General features: G+C 44.2%; 1 protein-coding gene across 1 annotated transcript in view; it reads right to left on the minus strand.

Annotated features, from left to right (window-relative positions):
- Positions 1-21,594, minus strand: part of ENPEP (glutamyl aminopeptidase) — a 58,221-nt gene that overhangs the window by 20,550 nt on the left and 16,077 nt on the right. Inside the window, 7 exon segments of the mRNA XM_081877453.1 lie at positions 970-1,028; positions 1,031-1,034; positions 8,525-8,590; positions 9,844-9,978; positions 10,675-10,788; positions 11,910-12,064; positions 15,961-16,081. Coding sequence (XP_081733579.1) covers positions 970-1,028; positions 1,031-1,034; positions 8,525-8,590; positions 9,844-9,978; positions 10,675-10,788; positions 11,910-12,064; positions 15,961-16,081 — 654 coding nt within the window.

The raw sequence follows: 21,594 nt of genomic DNA on the forward strand, positions 1-21,594 counted from the left end.
CACAAATAGTTGAGCACAGTAACATCCAATAAGCGTACAGTCAGTGCATCTGTGTATACAACAGCTGAGCTGCACAAAGCTGTACACTCTTCAAAAAAAAAACACACAAAAAAAACCACGTGTAATATGTGAACAAGCTTATGGTCAGCATTAAAAACAAGGTGCCTCTGAGCACATTCTGAACCCTAGAATTTGTTCTCAGAACCAGAACTGAGCTGGTACTTTCACAAAAGTACACTCCCGGTTAACCCAAGCTTTCTTCACTTCAGCAGTCTTATTTAAGAGGTGTAAGGTACTTGAACAGGGACGCGGGTGGCGGTGTGGATTAAACCACAGAGCCTAGGACTTGCCAATCAGAAGGTTGGCATTTCGAATCCCCGTGACGGGGTGAGCTCCCGTTTAAGGTACTTGATGTTGCTCTTGCAGGAGAATCTCACTTAGTGGGGTGGAGCTGCAGCATAAGCCTCCTGACAGTGGGGCAGTGCCACTTACTAGGAGGGACAAGGTGGCAGCTGCACCAGCAGAGCCAATCCTGCAGGTTGTCTGTGCAGCTCTGACCTGCCACCTCCTCGTCCTTCCCACTAGGAGATACTGCTGCAGGAGGCCTATTGCTGTAGTTCCACACCACCAGGCGAGCCACTTCCTTGTTTAAAAATAGCAGGGCAGGTTATGGATGAAACATGCTGAACAGAAATGCCCAATACGTTGAAATTCTTTTGCAGTTTATTTTCATTATGGATTTCTTCTTATCCACCTGCCTTGAGGCATTTTTCTTACTGAGAAATGCTGTCGCACTTAGCAGGAGGTTGTGTGAGCCAGAAGCAATGCATTCAAAATGTATGGAGAGAAGTTGTTTTTAAGATTAGATTTCCTAGCCAAGCAGAAAGATGGGGGAAGTGGGACTAGGAGGCTGTCCCTAATAAAATAATACAAACATTTGTACTGATTCATAGTCATATATACACATACCTCTCCCAGTGCTTTCCAGAAGTCACTTGTTTTTGCATTTTTGAATTCATGATCTTTAAATATTTCTGTTGGAGAAAATGGAAACAGTTACTCAATATTAGTATGAACACCCACCTCAACAGCTTTAATGGTCTGATGTTAGTGTCAGGAGTTGAGCCTACACTCGAGTAGGACCCTGACAGAGACACATGCCCAACTGGCATGTTCTCTCCCTCCTGGTTGATCACTCGAGAGCTTCATAAGCTTTCTTCAGCCCGAACATCAGCGACCGATGCCAACCGACACCAGCACACTTAGGGATCCATAGAGTTTGCACATCATGCATGTGACAGACCTCAGCAACTCAGCATTTTGGATAATCTACTTTATTTACATATAAACACACACGGAGCTCTGCAACATGGCTCCCTCTCTCTCTAGCATCAGACAGCCAAGAGAAAAAGAACAAAGGACAATAGTCCCACTTCACGAAACACAGTAACACAAACATCCTGTCTCCGTCACTTCCGACTTTGTGGAGTCAAAACCTATACTGTCATGTGATAGACAAAAATCCCATGACTGCAATCATAGATCAGGAATTCTAACAGTTAGAAGATCTGCAGCATGCAGTTGCCACCCTCCTGACTCTGTGGATCAGCAACTGCAACTTTTCACTCTGCATTGGCTTCTTGTTGTTTCATAGGCGTGATTCAAAAATCTGAGGGTGGCTTTGAATAACGTAACAGATGTGCCTCTTAATCTCCTTCCTTCTTGCCTATTTCAGCCATGCACCAACTTCATGCAGAGACCTTCTGAGCAGTGCGGCGTCATGTCTTTGGCCAAAGTGCGAGTGTCACTATTGGTATATCTCACTTATGTGCTGCTGCAGTCAGTTTAAAACCTGCATGCAAGCAACAGGCAAGTTTCCAAAGCACAGAGAGCGCTAAAGGAAATAACAGTGCTCTGGACAAGATTCTCAAGGAAATTCAGGTTCCCACTGAACACTATAAGAAATACTCCTGGGGAAGGTTGCAGTATTTTAATTTAGAGGAAGTTGGGACACGGGTGGCGCTGTGGGTTAAACCACAGAGCCTAGGACTTGCCGATCAGAAGGTTCAAATCCCGGCGATGGGGTGAGCTCCTGTTGCTCGGTCCCTGCTCCTGCCAACCTAGCAGTTCGAAAGCACGTCAAAGTGCAAGTAGATAAATAGGTAACCGCTCTGGCAGGAAGGTAAACGGCATTTCAGTACACTGCTCTGGTTCACCAGAAGCAGCTTAGTCATGCTGGCCACATGACCCGGAAGCTGTACGCCGGCTCTTTCGGCCAATAAAGGGAGATGAGCACCGCAACCCCAGAGTTGGTCACAACTGGACCTAATGATCGGGGGCCCCTTTACCTTTTACATAATTTAGAGGAAAGGCATGGGAGGGCATAGCCACATGTCCTCTTGTCCTTCTGATTCCCCCCAGGGAAAACTGTTTTATTCTTATTCTTATTAAGATTTGTACACTGCCCTTCATCTGCAGATCTCAGGGCAGTTCACAATATAAAAATGAAACATAAAAGCACAAAATACACAATAAAAGCAAAAACAAAACAAAAACAACAACAAACCAATAAACCCTGCTACCTTTAGTGCTCAATTGGAGAAAATGACAATTTGGGTTTTCCCTGGATTGCCATTTGTTCCAATCTATTGCTAAAGAGCAGTTTTTCCCTTGGTAAGGAGAGGGGCAAAGGGAAAACCGCTCAGACCCGTGCTTTCTAGGCACAGCAGAAGTGTGAACCAACCCTTGACATGCGAGAAGTGTATACAATTCTGCAAGGCATGAAGAAAGTGGATAGAGAATGCTTTTCTCTCCTCTCCTAACGTTAGAAGTCATGGGCATCCAATGAAGCTGCAGGATTGTTGGAGGGTACAGGACAGGCAAAAGAAAGTGCTTCTTCACCGAGCGCAAAGTTAAACCATTTGCTCCCACAGGAGGCATTCGTGGCCAAAAACATGGATGACTTTAAAAGAGGATGAGACAAATTCATGGAGGAGCAGGCCATCAGTGACCCTTCGCCTATGTTCTGCCCCCATGATCAGAGGCAGCATGTGTCTTGGTACCAGCTGCCGGGAATGGCAGGAGGACTTGAGGGGAGGACAGGATGCTGTCCTAGATGGGCCACTGGCCTGAATCAGCAAGTTCTTCCTCACATAACATTGAACTGCATGGATGCTTCCTAAGCATATTCAGTCAGAAGTAAATTCCACTGAACAAACTGCTGCTTACACAGCTGCTACAGGAGATGGACTCTGAGCAACATCTCAAGAAGGACTAAAGTGAAACTGTGAAGCTCCCTTGTTATTTTTTATTTCAGATGCTGCATGTTGTTCTATTTATAGTATTGAAATGTGGGTTGTTTTTTGGTATGTTATAATATTTTTGTTTTGCTATGTTATTGTGAAAATGTTACTGTGTTATTGTTTTGCCATGTTATTAGGATTTTTTTGTGTAATGTTTGAAATGCATATCTGTTTCTTTGTTGTAAGTCACTTTGAGCATTATTCCTTTGTGGAAAAGTGGCATACAAATAAAATAAATGATTGTGTGTGCCGGGCTGAAGAACTTGTGGCCCTCCAAATGTTGGACCACAACACCCCTCAACCTCAGCCGCCACAGACACTGGTTAAGTATGATAGGATCAGGGATAGACTTGGTAATATGGCACCCTGAATGAGGACAAAATGTTGTGCGTTTCATGCCCTCCTCCCTCTCACTTTCTATTCTGTGCCTGCTCTCAAGTGCAGTACAGCATATTTTGTACTCCCTTGGCTCAGTGCCTTGTGAGGAGGAACTGCCTGCACCGCCCTAAATCTGGTGCTGATGGGAGTTGTGGTCCTCCAACATCTGGAGAGCTGTAGGTTCCCCAGCCTTGATGTGCAAGATCCAGGTGTAGGATGCTGAGCCTCTAAGATCACCGGGTGTAAGATGCTGGCCACCCAAGAATTTCATCTGTGACTAGAATGATTATACAGAAAAGTTGTACAAGATGAATGAAAGGGATCTGAGATTTTTTTGAGGGTTATTTTTAAAATCTGTCCTTGATTAAACCGTTACAAATGTAATTCTCATTGACCTTAATTATTCCCCCCAATTAAAAGCTATTTATGTAAGAGAGCAGATTGTTCTCATTATACCCTGGTTGAGTTCATATTCCCATTATTCGAGAACACATCTTAAAATAACACTCATCCATTTACCAAGACAGGAATTTATAATCCAGGTACACCATGTGGGCCTCAGTAAACAAAAAAGAACACAGCCAGAGCGCGCTCTCTCTCTCTCCAAGCTCTTTAGTGCTAATGCACTGCCTAGTAAATGTGTCAGGCTGGAAAATGCTGACTCCCAATGTCACTGCTGGATAAAAAATAGACCTGTCCTTTGGAAAGCGTTGAAACTTGCTTTCAGGGACCAAAGAATGGATCCTGCAGACATGCAAGATTGGAGCGTGGAGAGAAGTTGATTTTTCACTCTAGATTGTATTGTCAGGGAACACAGCTGTGTTTCTGCTGAATTGTCTTTTAAAATCACCCCTGTGCTTTGGTTTTTAATTGAGATGGGTGGGTTCCCCCCCCCTCCTCTTCTAGATCTTATACCTAAGGTCAGGTTTAAAGTGATATACCGTATTTTTCGCTCTATAGGATGCACCTTATTTTAGAGGGGGAGAACAAGAAAAAAAAATTCTCCCCCTCTCTGCTCAGTGCCCCTTCAGCGAAGTGGCAGGAGAAACATAGCCCCTTCCATTTCTCCTCCCACTTGGCTGAAGGGGCGCTTCGCAGCTCTCCCTCTCTGCTGAAGCCAGGAGAGTCTTGCTCTCCTGGCTTCAGCGAAAGGAACCTGAAGCCTGTGGAGCGCAGCGGGAACTCCGAAGGCTTCAGGCAGCTATCCCTCTCGCTCTCTGACCCCTCTCGCTCTCCAGGCTTCAGCGAAAGCAACGCGAAGCCTCCGAAGCGCAGTGGGAGCGCTCCTGCCACGCTTCTTGGCTTCGCGTTGCTATTGCTGAAGCCAAGGAGCCTGCATTTGTTCTATAGGACGCACACACATTTCCCCTTAATTTTTGGAGGGGGGAAAGTGTGTCCTATAGAGCGAAAAATATGGTAGTTGATAAGGAGGATGTGTGGGAACCACTTTGTTGGATGGTACATTTTTGGTGGCTATAGTTACATGCCCAGATTGCTATTCTCACAGGGTGCTTGTCACCACATGGTTCAATAGCTGATCATATTTGCAAAGAGGCAAAGGAAATCTTGTCATGTCTTCGCTTCTTCAGATTAATGATCAAGTGTAGGTGCTCTTGATGATGATGATGATGTTGATGATAAAATGATCATATTCTTACCACTTGGCAGGATGACATAGTTGGCAAATATGCCAGGTGGTTACAGGAACGTCATGGTAAGTCACCACTCATTGAACACCTCGCCTACTTCTGGGCTTCTCGTCATGAGTTTGGCCACTGTGGGAGCAGAATGCTGGACTAGATGTGTCTGATCCAGCAGGGCTTATCTCATACTCCTGTGTTCTCCTTATGTGTTATACAAGCTCATATGCATGGATAATAGCTATTTGTGGACTGAGCTCCCTAAATACACGTCTGATTGGCGTGGTTGGCATTGCTTCTGCAGTTGCTTTTGCATCACTCCCAGGAATGTGTATGAAAACTTCTGCCCATGTAGTTAGTTGGCTTTTCTGCCACGGAAGGTTAACTGCATGGGAGAAGGTTTTTAGAGATTCCTGAGAATGATGTGGCAGTAACAGTGATGGTGTATTAGTGGCGGGGGAGAGGTAGAGAAACGCTGCCTTTCATATTTTGATTTTGTGATTGTCTGAAGAGGGCTTCTTCTGAAACTCTCTGGTATGTTTATTGATTTCATAAAATTTATACACTGCTTGATTGCAACCCCCCAACCCCCCCAAAAAAAACCCTCAAAGCAGTTTACAAAATTAAATAAAATAAAATAATTGACACAAGCAGTTAAAAAGAACCATTTAAAACTTTCAAAGAAATCAGAAATAAACTAAAAGCATCTTAAAACACACACCAGCATTCTACATATCTGGGTAGGCTTGTCTAAAGGAAAGCATTTTTAGTAGGTGCCAAAGAGAGAACAGTGAAGGCACCTGCCTGGTGTCAATAGGAAGGGAGTTCCAAAGTGTGTGTTTCTGACACTTTGACAATTGCTATTTGACAGATAGGTTACAACCGTTACATCGAGTATATAACACCATCCATTTCTTCCTGGTACCTTCCTGACTTAGCTGTAGTGGGACAGTAGATGGCACTGTTTGTCTCACTCTCAACTACTTCTGTACTTTCAGCATATACATACAACACAAGCTTACATTATGGCAGACTGCGAATTGTAAGTGCAAATGGATTGCAACCATGGTACAGAAATAAGGGTGGGAGGCTACATTCACCGCAACGGTGACCTTTCTCTATTAGCATAAGAACCGTGATGACAGAATGCAATATCCTAAAGGCTTGGATGCCTTTATCACTTTGGTCTCAGTTCTGGCAGTGGGCACTGGATGCATCTGCGATGTAACAGTGAGCAATGGCCCAATATAATGGTATGGTAAATAATTTCATTTAAGCACTAGTGCAGCCAGTGCTTGTGGGGAACATCTGGCCCTCCAGATTTTGCTCAACTCCAACTCCCATCACTCTTAGCAAGCATGGCCAATAGACAGGGATGATGGGAGCTATTGGTCAGCAACTCCTGACATCCAAAGCTTCCCCACAACAGTCCTACAGTATCTTTTAAAGGCAGCAAGGCACACATTTTTCTTAGGCAAAAAATGGAAGTTGGGACTCAAACCAGAGTCCTGACAAAGGTAGCAAACAGAAGAGTTTGGATTTGATATCCCGCTTTATCACTACCCGAAGGAGTCTCAAAGCGGCTAACATTCTCCTTTCCCTTCCTCCCCCACAACAAACACTCTGTGAGGTGAGTGGGGCTGAGAGACTTCAAAGAAGTGTAACTGGCCCAAGGTCGCCCAGCAGCTGCATGTGGAGGAGCGGAGACGCGAACCCGGTTCCCCAGATTACGAGACTACCGCTCTTAACCACTATACCACAGTGGCTCCAAACAGGGCTTTTCATCAGCTGGAACTTGCCGGAACTCAGTTCCGGCACCTCTCAGGTGGGTGCCATTGCCATTACAAGAGAACAAGGGAGACAATCATGGTGAGTTCTGGCACCTCTTTTTCTAGAAAAATAGCACTGGTAGCAAGCATCACTGTTGTTAAAGGAAGCATACACAAATGGCCTACAATGACTAGGAAATGACTGGAGACCCCTCTAGAAAAGGGATGGCTAACCCTTTTCAAGCCAAAGGCTGCACTACCCTTTGAACTCTCTGCAGGGTCACATGTCAAAAGGGCATTGCAGTTTCCAGCAATGGAGAGAGCCAGCGTGGTGTAGTGGTTAAGAGCGGTAGTCTCGTAATCTGGGGAACCGGGTTCGCGTCTCCGCTCCTCCACATGCAGCTGCTGGGTGACCTTGGGCCAGTCACACTTCTTTGAAGTCTCTCAGCCCCACTCACCTCACAGAGTGTTTGTTGTGGGGGAGGAAGGGAAAGGAGAATGTTAGCCGCTTTGAGACTCCTTAAAGGGAGTGAAAGGCGGGATATCAAATCCAAACTCTTCTTCTACTCTTCTTCTTCTTCTTCTTCCAGACCCTCAGGGCTGACCTTAAGTCTCCAGGTTTGCCTGACCCCCCCCCCAGGTGGTGGTGGGGGGCTTGAAGTTTCAGGTGGGTGAGAGAACCTTAAAAAAAGGTTATATGGGCCTGTCCATATAAGCCCTGCCATGGGACAGTAAAACATCTGGAGAAGGAGGAGGGGACAGAGGGTGAAGAAAGGGTTGTGAGTGGAGGGTAGTCATCTCCCTAGCCTTTGGTCCCCTGGGAAACTCAGCAAACCTGTTGTACCTGGCACTGGGTGTGGAGAGTAAAGCTGAATGGGACACAGCTATGGGCAGCCTGAGGAAGTGCCACCCACCTTGGGCCTGCCTATAAAAAGCAAGTCTAGAGTGAGAGACTAGGGTGATGCCTGCTGCTTCTGGGAACACTCCTTGTGAAGCTTTTGTGGGTGAGCTGAGAGTTTGTTTGGACCCTGGGTGAGAGGCTGAGGGGGAAGGGTGTGTCAGAGGGAAATGAACTGATATTGATTTATATATATATTAGTAATAGAGAAGCTGATAGACAGACATAGTTGTGGGGAAAGGTCTTATGTACATGTCTATACACTCAAATTGCTGCTGTTTGGAGATGTCATCACAGAGCAGATGCTCGGAGAAGACCAAGACCTGTTCTGTGAACCAAAGTGAAATAATTCTCTAAAGTTCTGACCAAAATTCCCTACAATGACCCACACCACAATCCTAAACAACTTTACTCAGAAGTAAGGCCCATTGTTTTCAGTGGGGACGTATTCTCTCAAGGAAGTGTGCATAGGATTTCACACTAATTACTAAGCATTTCCCTATTTTCCTGTTCTACACCAATCTGAGTAGATCATACCTGACATCCAGCTTGGAATTTTTCTGGTGAGATCCAGTCTTCCAGCATTCTGAGAATCGATGCTCCCTAAGAAAGCAGAGATCGGGATGATCAGCAATTATCAGTTGATACTATACCAGTTTCAATCAAGCCATGTTCTTGAAACTTGAAAAAGTCTGACTGACTGAGCAAAATACATGGATAAAAGATTGACTCCCTTATTTATGCACAGCCCAGCAACATATCATTAATATTTTTAATGCCTTACATTTATGAACTGTTCTCAGCCCATTGCCTTCCTCCTTACTGCATGAGAGTCAACACAACCCAGAATGAACCAACAACCACAGAGCACAAGAAGTAGGCAGAAATCACCCAGTTTCAGCCATAAGCAATTCATAGTGGTTTGTCTGCATCTTACCTTAAATGCCGCCTGTGGCTTGGGAGCAAAGGAAGCCCTACCCTCCTGCCTCAAATAGCTCTGCCTGCGACTTTGTTTGTTTTCTGTGGATTTAAGAGATCCTGCCTGCAGATGCTTTTCAAAATGTTTGGCCACTTCTGACAATAACTAACAAAAGCCAAAGTTCTCAGAAATTCTAGTCTGAAGAAGATTCTAGTCCCGTACAACACTACATACCTACATATACAAGGAAGCAGTGTAAGCACTTAAGTTTGCACAGGAGGTTGTTGTTGTTGTTTTAAAAAAAGATTCCTAAGTGAAGACATTCTCTAGCAAACATGAGCCAGGTTCATATGGCATGCTGACCTTCTGCATTTGTGTTCAAGCAAGGCCCAGTTCACATAACCCTTTGGCTTATGGCCATTTGCTTGCTCTCTCCACCCTTGCTTGTGGCAATCTGATTGGGAAAAAGAGCTGTATATTGGGATGGACGGATCTGTCAGTTTCAGTTACTCTCAGTTTCTCTCTCAGTTATAAGTTCAGTTTTCCACATCAGTTTGCATTTTTTTTAAAAAACAACAACACCACACACTAATTCATTAGTGCAAATTTCTCCTAACATATACATTTGTGTATGATATTTTTCCTGAATGTACACATTTTCTACTACAGTGCAGAATTCCAGGTCTGTTAATGCAGCTGTAACTCCAAATTTCCCTGCTCTGGACCATCTGGATATTAAAAGAAACCACCTTTTCCACTTGTCCCAGTATCTTCTGCATTGAAGCCAAAGCACATTGTAAGAAGATACTATAAAATCAGTTTCTTTAAAGCTTCATCTCCTGACCTCTTCTAAAGAGCCACATATCAACTCAAACACTATTGACTTTGTGTCTGCCTTTTTGACATTGTATCAAAGAGAAGACAAGTTCTTCCTTACTTTGCTATAGGATATGCCATCAAACACAGAGGTTATTTCATCAGGAGAAGACACATTCACTACAATAGCATGGGAGGAGATAAAAGAGTCCTCCTTCAGAACAGGGAACAGATCCTCAATCAAAATTTGGTCCATCTGTAAAGAAAAATGAACGAAAAATGGAGCAAAATACACTGAATAAGATTACAAGAAATGATTATGCCTCTCTGTTTAATATTTCTACTGGTCTGTCATCATGTTGCAATGACAATCTGAACCTCGAAGGGTGAAAGAAGCACACAGTTTGAGACAAGACTTGGAAAGTGGCTCTTGTAGGACTCTACCTCAGAGTCTGAATGGATAATCTTGGGAAGAGGAGGACAGGAAGGGGAGGTGCCTCCATAACCCCCTGGTGAGCTCTCCTCCCTCCCTCCCTTTCTTTCTCCCTGGCACTGAGGGAAGCTTTTTCTGACTGGAGTGGGGGGAAATAGGGAGGGATAGGAAGAGATATGCTGTTTTCCTTCTGCTGGAAAACTGTAGATTGGAGAGAGGATGGTCTGCAGGCTGGGGAAGAGTTTGTGGCCCTTTGTGAGGAAGAAAGAACACTTAGTGGTCTTGGGGGAGGAAACATGAAAAAGACATGGTTTGGTAGCACTCCATGGCTTTTTTATTTTTTTTTAAAAATGCTTTATTCTACACTATATCTGTGGCTTGTTTTGAGTTTTTGATAAAACATTTCCCCCCATGTTATCGGTTCAAAAAAATCTACATAAATCAGTAATAATAATGCCTCTGCTCCACACCACAATATAAGCACGTAATATAATGTAATGTAAGAATGTTAATATTTACCATTTGCCAATCTCCTTCTGTAGCATTGACCCCAAGAAATTCAAAGAAGCTGGCAAATCCTTCATTCAGCCACAAGTCTTCCCACCAGTCCATGGTCACAATGTTCCCAAACCACTACAATGGGAAGCAGGGAGGGAAAGCAGCATTATTTATACAGGTTATAGCTCTATGGTAACTTAGCAAATATTTACATAATACAGCTATTGTGCAGATCTTGCTGTGTCAAAATTAATAGATGAAAGGGTTCCTTATATGGAGATATGCTGTCCACTTCACTGATGACTTTTAGGCGCCAGCTTAAAACAGATATGTTAATGGAGGCATTGGGGTATTGGATATTTTTGAGACCATTCCTGAACTAATCTGTTGCGCTCTTTTTACTAGGCTTTAATCTAATTATGTCTGCATTTTATCTGCTCTGTTTATATTTTGTTTGTTAGGACCCTGATGTCCTATGGGATGAAGGGTGGTTGAGAAAAATAACTAATAAATAAATGATTAAATAAATGTTATTTTCACCAATGAATGCATTTTACAGTATGTACACTTTCCCTCAAGTACATTTTTTGTACACATTAGTTCAAGAACTGTATCCAAAATTTGGAGAAGTGTAAATTTCACAGGATAGCTGTGTGACACTTCGCTTATTGTTCTAGAAGTGTGAATTAGGCAGTTGCTCATTAAAATGCAATCAAAATTGAATTCTGGCCCAACATCCCTGCACAAAGCTCTGTCTACTATCATCTTCCTATCTACAGCTCCAGCACACACACCTGAGGCACCCAGCTTCACTCTGCCTAGTAGTAGGGCTGGCTCTGGGGTGGACTAATTCAACTGATGCATGAGATGTTGCTCAAATCACTGTGGTGTTGTTTCCTTTCTCTTCCACTTTCCCATGGGAGAAGATTGCTCCTGCAATTTATCATGATTTGCAGCAGCAAAAATGGGTGTGGTGGGAAACTATGGTCTCACTGCAGCTTTGTGTTGTAGTAGCCCCCAACAGTAAATCTCCAGCAAATGAAGTGCTGTTGATACAGGATGAAAATGAGACAAAACCATTATCTGAAATATGTTTCAGTACTTCAAAGCTTTAAAATGAATCCACTTATTTTGCAGCTGAAAAGAAAGCAGAAAAATCTGACAGAATAAAATAAATGGCATAAGTGAATCATTATTTCCTTGACGAAAATATTATCATTTGATGCCTTTGTGATAAGATGCTATGCAAGCTGTACCTGGTGAACAAGTTCATGGGCAACCACAGCCGCTACTCTTTGCTTGTTTGAAGCAGCAGATTCATTTGGATCATAAAGGAGATTAGTTTCTCTGTAAGTGATCAATCCCCAGTTCTCCATGGCCCCAGTGCCAAAATCTGGAATGGCTATTTTGTCTAGATAGAAAAAGAGAGACGTTTACCCTGAGTGTTCAAGCTCATTTATCTTATTCAAGTCACAGAACAGAAATACTTCAGCTTGTTGCTTGTGCCCCCTGCACCATTGAAATGCATAAGGTCCTGGAGTTCAACCCTCTGAGAGATGCTGCAGGTCAGTATAGGCAATGGTGAACCCTTGGTCTGACTCAGCAGAACATTCAACATGTGTCTGGACTGCTGAAATGCCAAGATGATGCTGGTGAACCAGGTTCTTCTGCTCCCAGTTTCACATTCCCCCTTATGACAGCATGGATGCAACTATGCTTAATATTTTGGAGAGCTTGTGAAATCAAATAGGTGAGGGCATGAAGAGCTGGGTTTGTGGACCTTGAGTCATGGTATTTGCAGGACAGCCCCTGGCTGTATGCATCTACATGTTCACCTTCCCACTGAAATGTATCCAATGGGAAGAGCCAAGGAAGGAGAGACAGTGAGATAAGGAGGCACTAACATCGGGAGGAAAGAAGGCAAGAAGATTAGATGTCCTCCATTGACACCTATTGACTAGGTACAGTATGTGTACAAATTGTTGCAATCAAAGAACTGAAGAATTGGAAGGGATGTTGGAAAACATTTAGTCCACCACAACCTTGATCAACACAGGATTCACACTGTAGGAGGCAACTGCAGCATCCCTGGCAGATGGCTGTCCAATCTCTGCTGAAATATATTCAATGAAAGATGTACTCTTGAGGAGCCACCCAAAATTGAAGCTTGCCTGGTCAGTACAGAGTCCTGGATGAAATATCTCAGTTGGCTTCCTCCAACTCCTTCTTCAGACCTGTACCTATTTTCCTCAGCCAAACAAAGGGTGATGTAGAAGAGAAGGGAGCTATGCCAGGTACATGTCCTACCAGGAATGTAAGAAGACACCAGCTGGATGAAACCAAAGACCCATCTAGTCCAAAATTATGTACCATAAGTGGCCAACCAGATGCCTCTTGGAAGGCCATAAGCAGTACAGGTGTGCAGTAGCTCTCTCCCACTTGTCTTCCACAGAAAATAGGCTCCAGAGGCATATGGTGTCTGATACCAGAGGTAGTACACAGCCATCATGACTACTAGCCACTGATAGTCTTATCCTCTGTGAATTTGTAAACACCCTTTCAAGCCATCCAAGTTTGTGACCATCACTAGAGTCTATGATAGTAATATGTACTGTGTGAAGTAGTTGCTTTCATCTGCCCTGAATCTCCAACCACTTACATAGGTATATTGGGTGAGCTTGGATTTGGGTACTATAAGAACGAGGGAAACTTCTCTCTCTCCACTTTCTCCATACCTTGCAAAGCAACTGAACCATGATTGCCATTTTAATGCCCATTCACATCAGTTTGGAGACATCCCTTTGGACCTCTTCCCAATCCCTCAGTAGGGCACTTGGCAGGCTCTTCCCCTGCCACAGGGGATGCTTTCTGCTGCCTGATTGGTAATGCCAAACTAGTCTTTACAATGTCTTCCTGCAATTAGGTTGTAAAAGGATTTTGTAAATGGGACTAAGAAATATTTATTGGCAAATTAAGTAAACTAAATCCCCATGTAATGAAGAACATCTGCTTCTACTCCCCACAACATGGAGGGTCATGTCTTCATGGCTGGCAATCAATACCAGCTTAAATGAGAATTATGGACGCTAGGTTCCTCTGAGAGGCTGAACAGCCCTGCTACTTAGCCTCGCATAGAATTCAAATTGATTCTGAGATGGGCAATGCTAAAGCATGACCCACTGGTTCAAAAGCCAGAAACCACTGCTTTCTGTTTAATTTTGGTCAAAATGGGTTTCATTTTGGGACTGTGCAGGGCAGCATGTTTATAATTGCAGTTCAACCTTTCTGAACCGCACTTCACCTCTGAGTAGTTTACCACCCACCATTGTTCAGATGGAATTGTAGACATTGAGAAATACACACACACACACACACACACACACACACACACTTCAACCACTTTTGTCTGCAGAATAAAATGTATCTCAGGTGAGTATTAACAGATAGATCACAGCTCCTTTAGTTGTGAACAGGAACATAGTAAGTTGCCTTATAAAAGGACATATCAGTATATGCAGAGTCTAATGGATCAGGCCAATGGCCCACCTAGTCCAGCATCCTGTTCTCACAGTGCTCACCCAGATGCCTGAAAAGCATAAGAGCACTCTTCCCTTCTGTGGTTTCCTGCTGTTGGTATTCAGAAGCATTACTGCCTCTAGCCATGGAGGCAGAGTGCAGCCATTGTGGCTAGAAGCCATTATTGAGCCAGATTCATCTAGCTCAGTAACTGTGCCCACTGACTGGCAACAGCTCTCCAGGGTTTTCGGAGATGGTACATTCTCACTCCTACTTGGAGATGCTAGGAACTGAATCTGGGACCTTTTGCATGCAAAGCAGACACTCTACCCCAGAGCTCCTGCCTTAGAGCAATGGTCCCCTGAAACAGCTGAAGCAGGGGGAAATTCCAGAGGGATCCATTGAAAATGCACATGTGATTTTGGCCTGTGTGTTGTTGTTGTATGCTCCAGTCTAGGCAACGTGGGTTTTGCAATCATGTGTGTGCAATATCATGAATATTGAGAATATTGAGAGGGTCAGAGGGATTTGAAGACTTGTGTGAAAACTGGGGCGATGCAGGGCTCTGGTCAAACACCAGTTTCTGGCTTGAATTGGGCTCATGGGACAACACAGGATTTGGCTAGAGTGGGCTGAGGCAACCTGGATCCCCTTAAGTAGAGTCGGGTTAACCTGGAGTGATCTAGGGCTGCCTGGTGGCAAGGATTGGCAGGGGAAGAGATTCATGCAGGCAGTCTATGCATGTCTCTTGTCCTCTCCTGACAGCATCTTTAATTAGGGAGTTTAACCCTATTTATACACTGTGAAATAACCAACCCCCAAATCACTTTGGGACCCAGATCTGGGTGGTTCAGGGCTGCTCCAAAATGCCATATCAGGCCCCAAATTGGATTGAGCGGGGCTGTGCATGGGTCTAATGAAAAACCCCTCAGTGGAGCAGCCATTGTCCCTCCTCAGGAGTGAACACATGATCCAGGGATCTCTTAAGCAGTCTATTTGCAAGATTTGGAGCCACAGTGGGCCTGTATTTTGCCGCTGGGGTCTGTATGACATTTCTCAAAGTTCATGTGGGGAATGGCACTACTCAGGTCAAAACCATCCTAAATAGGCACACCTGCTGCTTCCTACCAACCTTTCCATGTAGGGAAGACACACAAGTATAGTCAAAATAGAATAAATGCATCAACAGGAAAAGGACAATGGATGGTACAGATTTGCATGAAATTTGGCTATCCTGATTAATATGTATAGAAGTAAATTTAATAGAAATACAGCATAACTCAATCTGCTGCCTGGGTGCTGTTGGTGGGGCAACTTAAGCCACTGGCACTCACTTCCTATGGTTTTTAAATCTTTGAACTAGACTTGGACTGGATGGCTTTTCAAATTGAGGACTGTCCTCTGTAACATAGGACACATTGCCAGTGTCAATTTGTGTTGTTTAGCAACTGATCATTGGTTTGTTATAAACCGTAGCCCCATATTTGTACATAACGCTAAGCCAAGGCTATTTGAAAGCAATATTCAACTGCAATCTTGACAATTTGGTTGGGTTTGTGGAAAGTCATTGACATAGTGCTAAACTATGGTTTAGCCTTATGTGTGTACAGTACATGCCCATTATAAGGCAGCTTCATCTTCCTGTCAAAGCATACTAATATACTGTTAAGGCGCAAGCACAGCAGCTAAACACCACTACTTCAAACATCATACTTCCTGTCAATTTCCAGGTGACTCAGTGACTGACAACAAAATCCTGAAAGCAAATGAACATCAATGTTAATTTGTTACCGAGTTTGGGAAGAGAATAGCTCATGTTGAAGTATCCTTCAAAGAAATCAAATATCTCTTTAGTTATATTTGCTGCATATTCTGCTGTGTGTAACTGCTGGGGCTGGGCATAAACACGGAGCTGTAAAACAAAGCAAAGTTATTATCAGAGGTGTTTCTTGCTGGACACAGTTACTGTTTAGCACCAGGATACATTTGATCAATTCACAGAGCTAAAAGGATTAACTCGTCTTGCCCTGAAAGGCAGAAGCACCTTCTCATACATTTTACCCTATAGCACTTTGGCTTCATTGACTAGTTCTACACTTCTTCCATTAAACATTTAACTCCCACCCCCACATCTCTAAGGGGTGATTTATCCCAGATAAGATGTTCCCCAGCCCCTGTTAACTTTTCGCATTTCATGTGATCAGGCTGATGAAAGAGATGAATGATTTTGGCAGTGGAGTAGTAGATAGACATAAGGGGACCAACGTGAGAGGATGGAAGACCAGAGAGGAGAACTCACAGTAGCCTAGGTGAGAGATGAGCAGGGCATGCCCCAAAGCTTTAGCCAATGGGACAGAAAGGCGTGACAATATTTTGCAATGTTCTAAGTGGAGAAGCAAAGTGAGTTGGGCCATGTACTGAATATGGGGAACAAAGGAGAAAGGGGAGTCAAAGAGTAAGCCCAGGTCACATGTCTGTCCGACAAAGGGAAGGGTAATAATGTCAATGGAGAGAAGAGCTTTGGAGGGAAAAGGGCAAATTTGGTCTCTAGCGATGGAGCAGGGCTTCCTTTCCAAGTATCTCACACTGGGGGCTTAGGGTGATCATGTTCCTTGCTTTACAGAAGACAGTCCTCCATCTGTCAGAGGACAGTCCTGCATCTGAAATTGTCCTCTGCTTGAGGATTATCCAGTCCAAAGTCTGTTTTAAAGAGAAGAAACCATACAAAGAGACAACAGAAGTCTTGAGGTTGCCCCTCCCTGGTCAGCAGACTGAGCTAGCTCCTAAGTCACCCGGTGTAATTGCTACTATGGTGAAATGTATTGTATTTCTATTTAAATTATAGTATTTTTTTAAAAAAAATGTTCCTGCTGCTGTGGCTCACAGATGTACTCAGCTCCTTTTGAAGCATGGACCATTGAGGATCAGACTTTTCCTTCACAAATGGGTGTCTCTGGGGATTCTATCATTAGCCAACGCTCTCAGTATGGTACATTTAGTATGAACAGCACCCAGGTGGTATTACCGTAAGTGGCCTTCTGAGACAAAAGCCCTTTAAACTAGGTGAGAGACTTTTCATTGTTGTAGATCAAGCACGTCCAACAGGTAGATCATGATCTACTGGTAGATCACTGGACGTCTGTGGTAGATCACTGGTAGATCAGTGGCTCCCCCCAAAGAAGCTGAAAAACATTGGCTCCCCTAAAAGAAGGTCAACATTTTTGCCCTGCATCCCAAAAAATGGGACTTCCCTCCTCCCTAAAAAAAGCTCAGCAACTGAGACCTGAACCCCCCCCCAAAAAAAACAGGGCTTTCCTTCCTACAAAATGCTCAACAACTTTGACCTGAACCCCCCAAAAGGGGGTAGATCACTGCCAGTTTTTAACTCTATGAGTAGATCGCAGTCTCTTGGGAGTTGGCCACCCCTGCTGTAGATGACAGTGTGAAACTTCTTCTGCCATCAAATCCCTCACCAAAATATCAGCTATGTTCCATAAGTAATTCTCAAGCTTCCAAAATCCAATGTTTAAGAAGGTGCTGTGGTCCCAGGATAGTAAAATAAAAAAATATATAATCAAATACATTTTGCTGTACATTAACAGGGTGCTTTTAAATATAGTGTTATGGGTTAGTAGCAGGCAACAATCCCCTTAAATTCCTGGGTGCCAGACATTAGATTTGAAATTCAGGCTAAACCAGGAAATTGCCTGGGATGAAGAGCAATCAGGGTGCAATGACCGGACAATGGCCAGTCATTGACCCTCTGCCTGAGCTCTGGGTAAATAGCAGAGTTGGGAAGGAGGAGTGTTACAGGAAGCATGATGTAGGAATAGGAAAGAAATGTGTTCTTTTAAAAAATGAGGCTTGAAATAGCGGGAGATCAGGGGGTGAGCAGGCAGATGGGGAGGAGTTATAATCATTGCTATATTTATTGTTGTAAATATAACAATATATACCTCTCTCTCTCTCTCTAATAGGCACATGCTTAACTTTTTGCAGTAGCACATTTGTGATAACTGCTGAAAATCAGTGTGGTGTAGCAGTTGGAGTAGGACCTGGGAGAACAGGGTTCAAACCTCACTTGTGTATGAATAACCAGGTATTAGGGTTGCCATATGCATGTCCTCTTTTGGGGGGTCAACATGCCCATCTGGGCAGTTTTTTAAATTTTAAAGGAAATGTCTGGGTTTTGGAGGTTTGGTGGGGCTTGGGCCACTGTGGTCTCTGCCAGCCTGAGCTGGGGAAAGAGAAGTGTGGGTGCAGTGGCGTCGCAATGTGCCCACGCCTGTGCCTGCTCAGCTCTTTCCCTGGCTTGGGCTGCCACCTTGATCTCCTTGTAAAGAAAAAGGTGGGATACAAATGCAATAAATAATTCCCTTAACACCCACAGTGGTGCAGGGAACCATTTGCAAGAAACAGGCACAGATAGCAGCTATATACTGGTATTGGTAAACTAATTTTACCATATTTTTTCATCTATAAGATGTCCCCATGTATAAGACGCCCCCTATTTTGGGGGACTCAGATTTAAGAAAATGGCCTTGGCACTATCCGTGTATAAGACGCCCCCTAATTTTTGACATAATTTATTAGGAAAAAAACCTAGTCTTATACACGGAAAAATACGGTAGTTCCAGAACGAAAACAAAGAACTCTGACGCAAAAATGTAATGTGAAATTGCTGGATTACAATTAACCTGCTAAAAGGTTAAAGGTATGCGTGTTAACCTGGGCTGTCCCAAGAATTTTTAGCCCTTGAAGCAAACCACAAAAATGGTACACACCCCACCAGGGAAGAAGGAGTGAGTGAAGATCTGCATCAAGGACAAGGGGGGAATGAAAAATTGCATTGGGAATAAGGGGGTGAGTGAAGTGCTACATTGTGAACAAGGTGGGGGAAATAAAATCAACTTTACTGAATGGTTGATGTGGGAATCAAGGAGCATTATGGGGGGAAAGGGGTCTGCTCTGAATCACATCAGGTGCCAAGGAGGTGACAGATCTAGCCTCCAAGTACTGCAACTGCAGCCATTGCTGCTAGCACAGCAGCAGCAGTGGGTGATGCATTCCCTGGAGGCCGCATCTGCTGCCCCAGTGGATCCTGCCACCCAAGGCAGTAGCTGCACCTTGTCTCATGGGTGGATCAGCTCTGCTGTTGACATAAAAGTAAAGGTAAAGGGACCCCTGACCATTAGGTCCCATCGTGGCCGACTCTGGGGTTGCGGCGCTCATCTTGTTTTATTGGCCAAGGGAGAGCCGGTGTACAGCTTCCAGGTCATGTGGCCAGCATGACTAAACCGCTTCTGGCAAACCAGAGCAGCGCACGGAAACGCCGTTTACCTTCCCACCAGAGTGGTACCTATTTATCTACTTGCACTGGCGTGCTTTCGAACTGCTAGGATGGCAGGAGCAGGGACCAAGCAACGGGAGCTCACCCCATCGCGGGGATTCGAACCTCCAACCTTCTGATCAGCAAGTCCTAGGCTCTGTGGTTTAACCCACAGTGCCACCCACGTCTCTGCTGTTGACATACTTAAGCTCTAATTATCACTGACTTTAATTTTTGCATCTCACAGCCATTCAGCTCCTACCTCGCATTCTTCTGTTTTACATTCCTGCCAACTACTATTTCACTTCGTGCCTCTGATGAAGCAGGCTTGAGTCCATGAAAGTTTAGGCCATAATAAATGTGTTAGTTTATAAGGCGACTATTAGAACATTATGCTAAAAGGCTAATTATTGGCTGAAGTTTCCGTCCAAGTTTTTCTCCGCCTGTATTTTCCAAAAGCCCCAAAGACATTCTAATTTCACAGAGACTTTTTTTCCCAAAACTGTGTTTGAGTGTTTGGGCCAGATAATACTAATGCTAAAAACATGAAGAACGAAGCATCTGACAGCTGCTATTAATCCCATGAATTGCCCCCACCCCCACTATTGACTGGGTGACCCTTTGCCTCTATTTTTAAATGAGCAATTAATACACAAACACCACAAGGAGGGGAATTAAGGCTATTTGATCACTATGTTAACTTCCTTGGATGAATGGCAGCTCGACTTCCGCTATCTTTTTCAAAAACGTAGCATAAAAAACATTATAGAATGACATTGTTTGAGAGCTATGAAATATTTACTAAGTCTTCAGGGACAGGTCCCTAGAGATGTGGAGGAAATTGCAGATCGGTGAAATGATGCAGTAAATAAAATGCCCTTATTTTCAGATAAGGAATTGGAGGCATACAAGTTTAGTAACTTGGTAGGGAAGCTTAGCTGGGAAGGAGCCAGCTATATTCCTGGCAGGAGAGCTAAGCTAGTCAAATGAAACATTACAATTAACAGGAGTCTTGCCACAGGTTAATAGATTCTATGATACCATCTGAAGCAGTCATGGCATCCCCCAGAGAATTCTGGGAGCTGTGGTTTGTTAAGGGTATGGAGAGTTACTGTACTAGGAGGCTCCTATGGTGCTGTGGGTTAAACCACAGAGCCTAGGACTTGCCGATCAGAAGGTTGGCGGTTCGAATCCCCACAATGGGGTGAGCTCCCGTTGCTCGGTCCCTGCTCCTGCCAACCTAGCAGTTCGAAAGCATGTCAAAGTGCAAGTAGATAAATAGGTACTGCTCTGGTGGGAAGGTAAATGGCGTTTACGTGCGCTGCTCTGGTTCGCCAGAAGCGGCTTAGTCTTGCTAGCCACATGACCCGGAAGTTGTACGCCGGCTCCCTCGCCAGTAAAGCGAGATGAACACCGCAACCCCAGAGTTGGCCACGACTGGACCTAATGGTCAGGGATCCCTTTACCTTATTCCCTTCTCAGAACTACAATTTCCAAAGGTCTCTGTGAGGTGGGGTTGAGAGCTAAACCTCTCTGAGAAAGCCATACCTGGAGATGCAAGAGACTGAGCCTGGGACCTTCTGTATGGAAAACTGATGCTGTAACACTGAGCTATGTCTTTCCCCTAAATTACCATCACCATGGGACATCCGTCTTGGCTATTATCAGAGACAGAACATTGGACTATTGGAGACAGACCTTTGGTCTGGTCTAGGCAAGCATTTCTTTTGCTCTTCTGCATTTAATAATCCCCCCCATGGGGGACCGACAATATGCAGACTGGCCGAGTTTCAGCTAAATTTAGATCTGACCAAAATGTTTCTCAGATTTTCTCCTTCTTGCCTAAACGTGTGGAGGAGAAAGAAGGATTATGTTCCTGCCCCCACTCCTGAAGCTGCTGCATTCTGCTCATACCACCCATGATCTCTGCACACAGAGCCACACAAAGACCACCCGAGGTCTGACAAAGGGATGCCTGGAAAACCACAGCGAGCTGTGTGATCCTTCTCCCTTTTGCATGGATTCATTCTCCATATGGAGGGGAATGTCTGAAAAGAGATCTTGGCTGCCATTCCATGAACACTTATCTGACAAAA

The sequence above is a fragment of the Podarcis erhardii genome (assembly GCF_964252035.2).
Source record: "Podarcis erhardii genome assembly, chromosome: 9".
NCBI classification, from domain to species: Eukaryota; Metazoa; Chordata; class Lepidosauria; order Squamata; family Lacertidae; genus Podarcis; species Podarcis erhardii.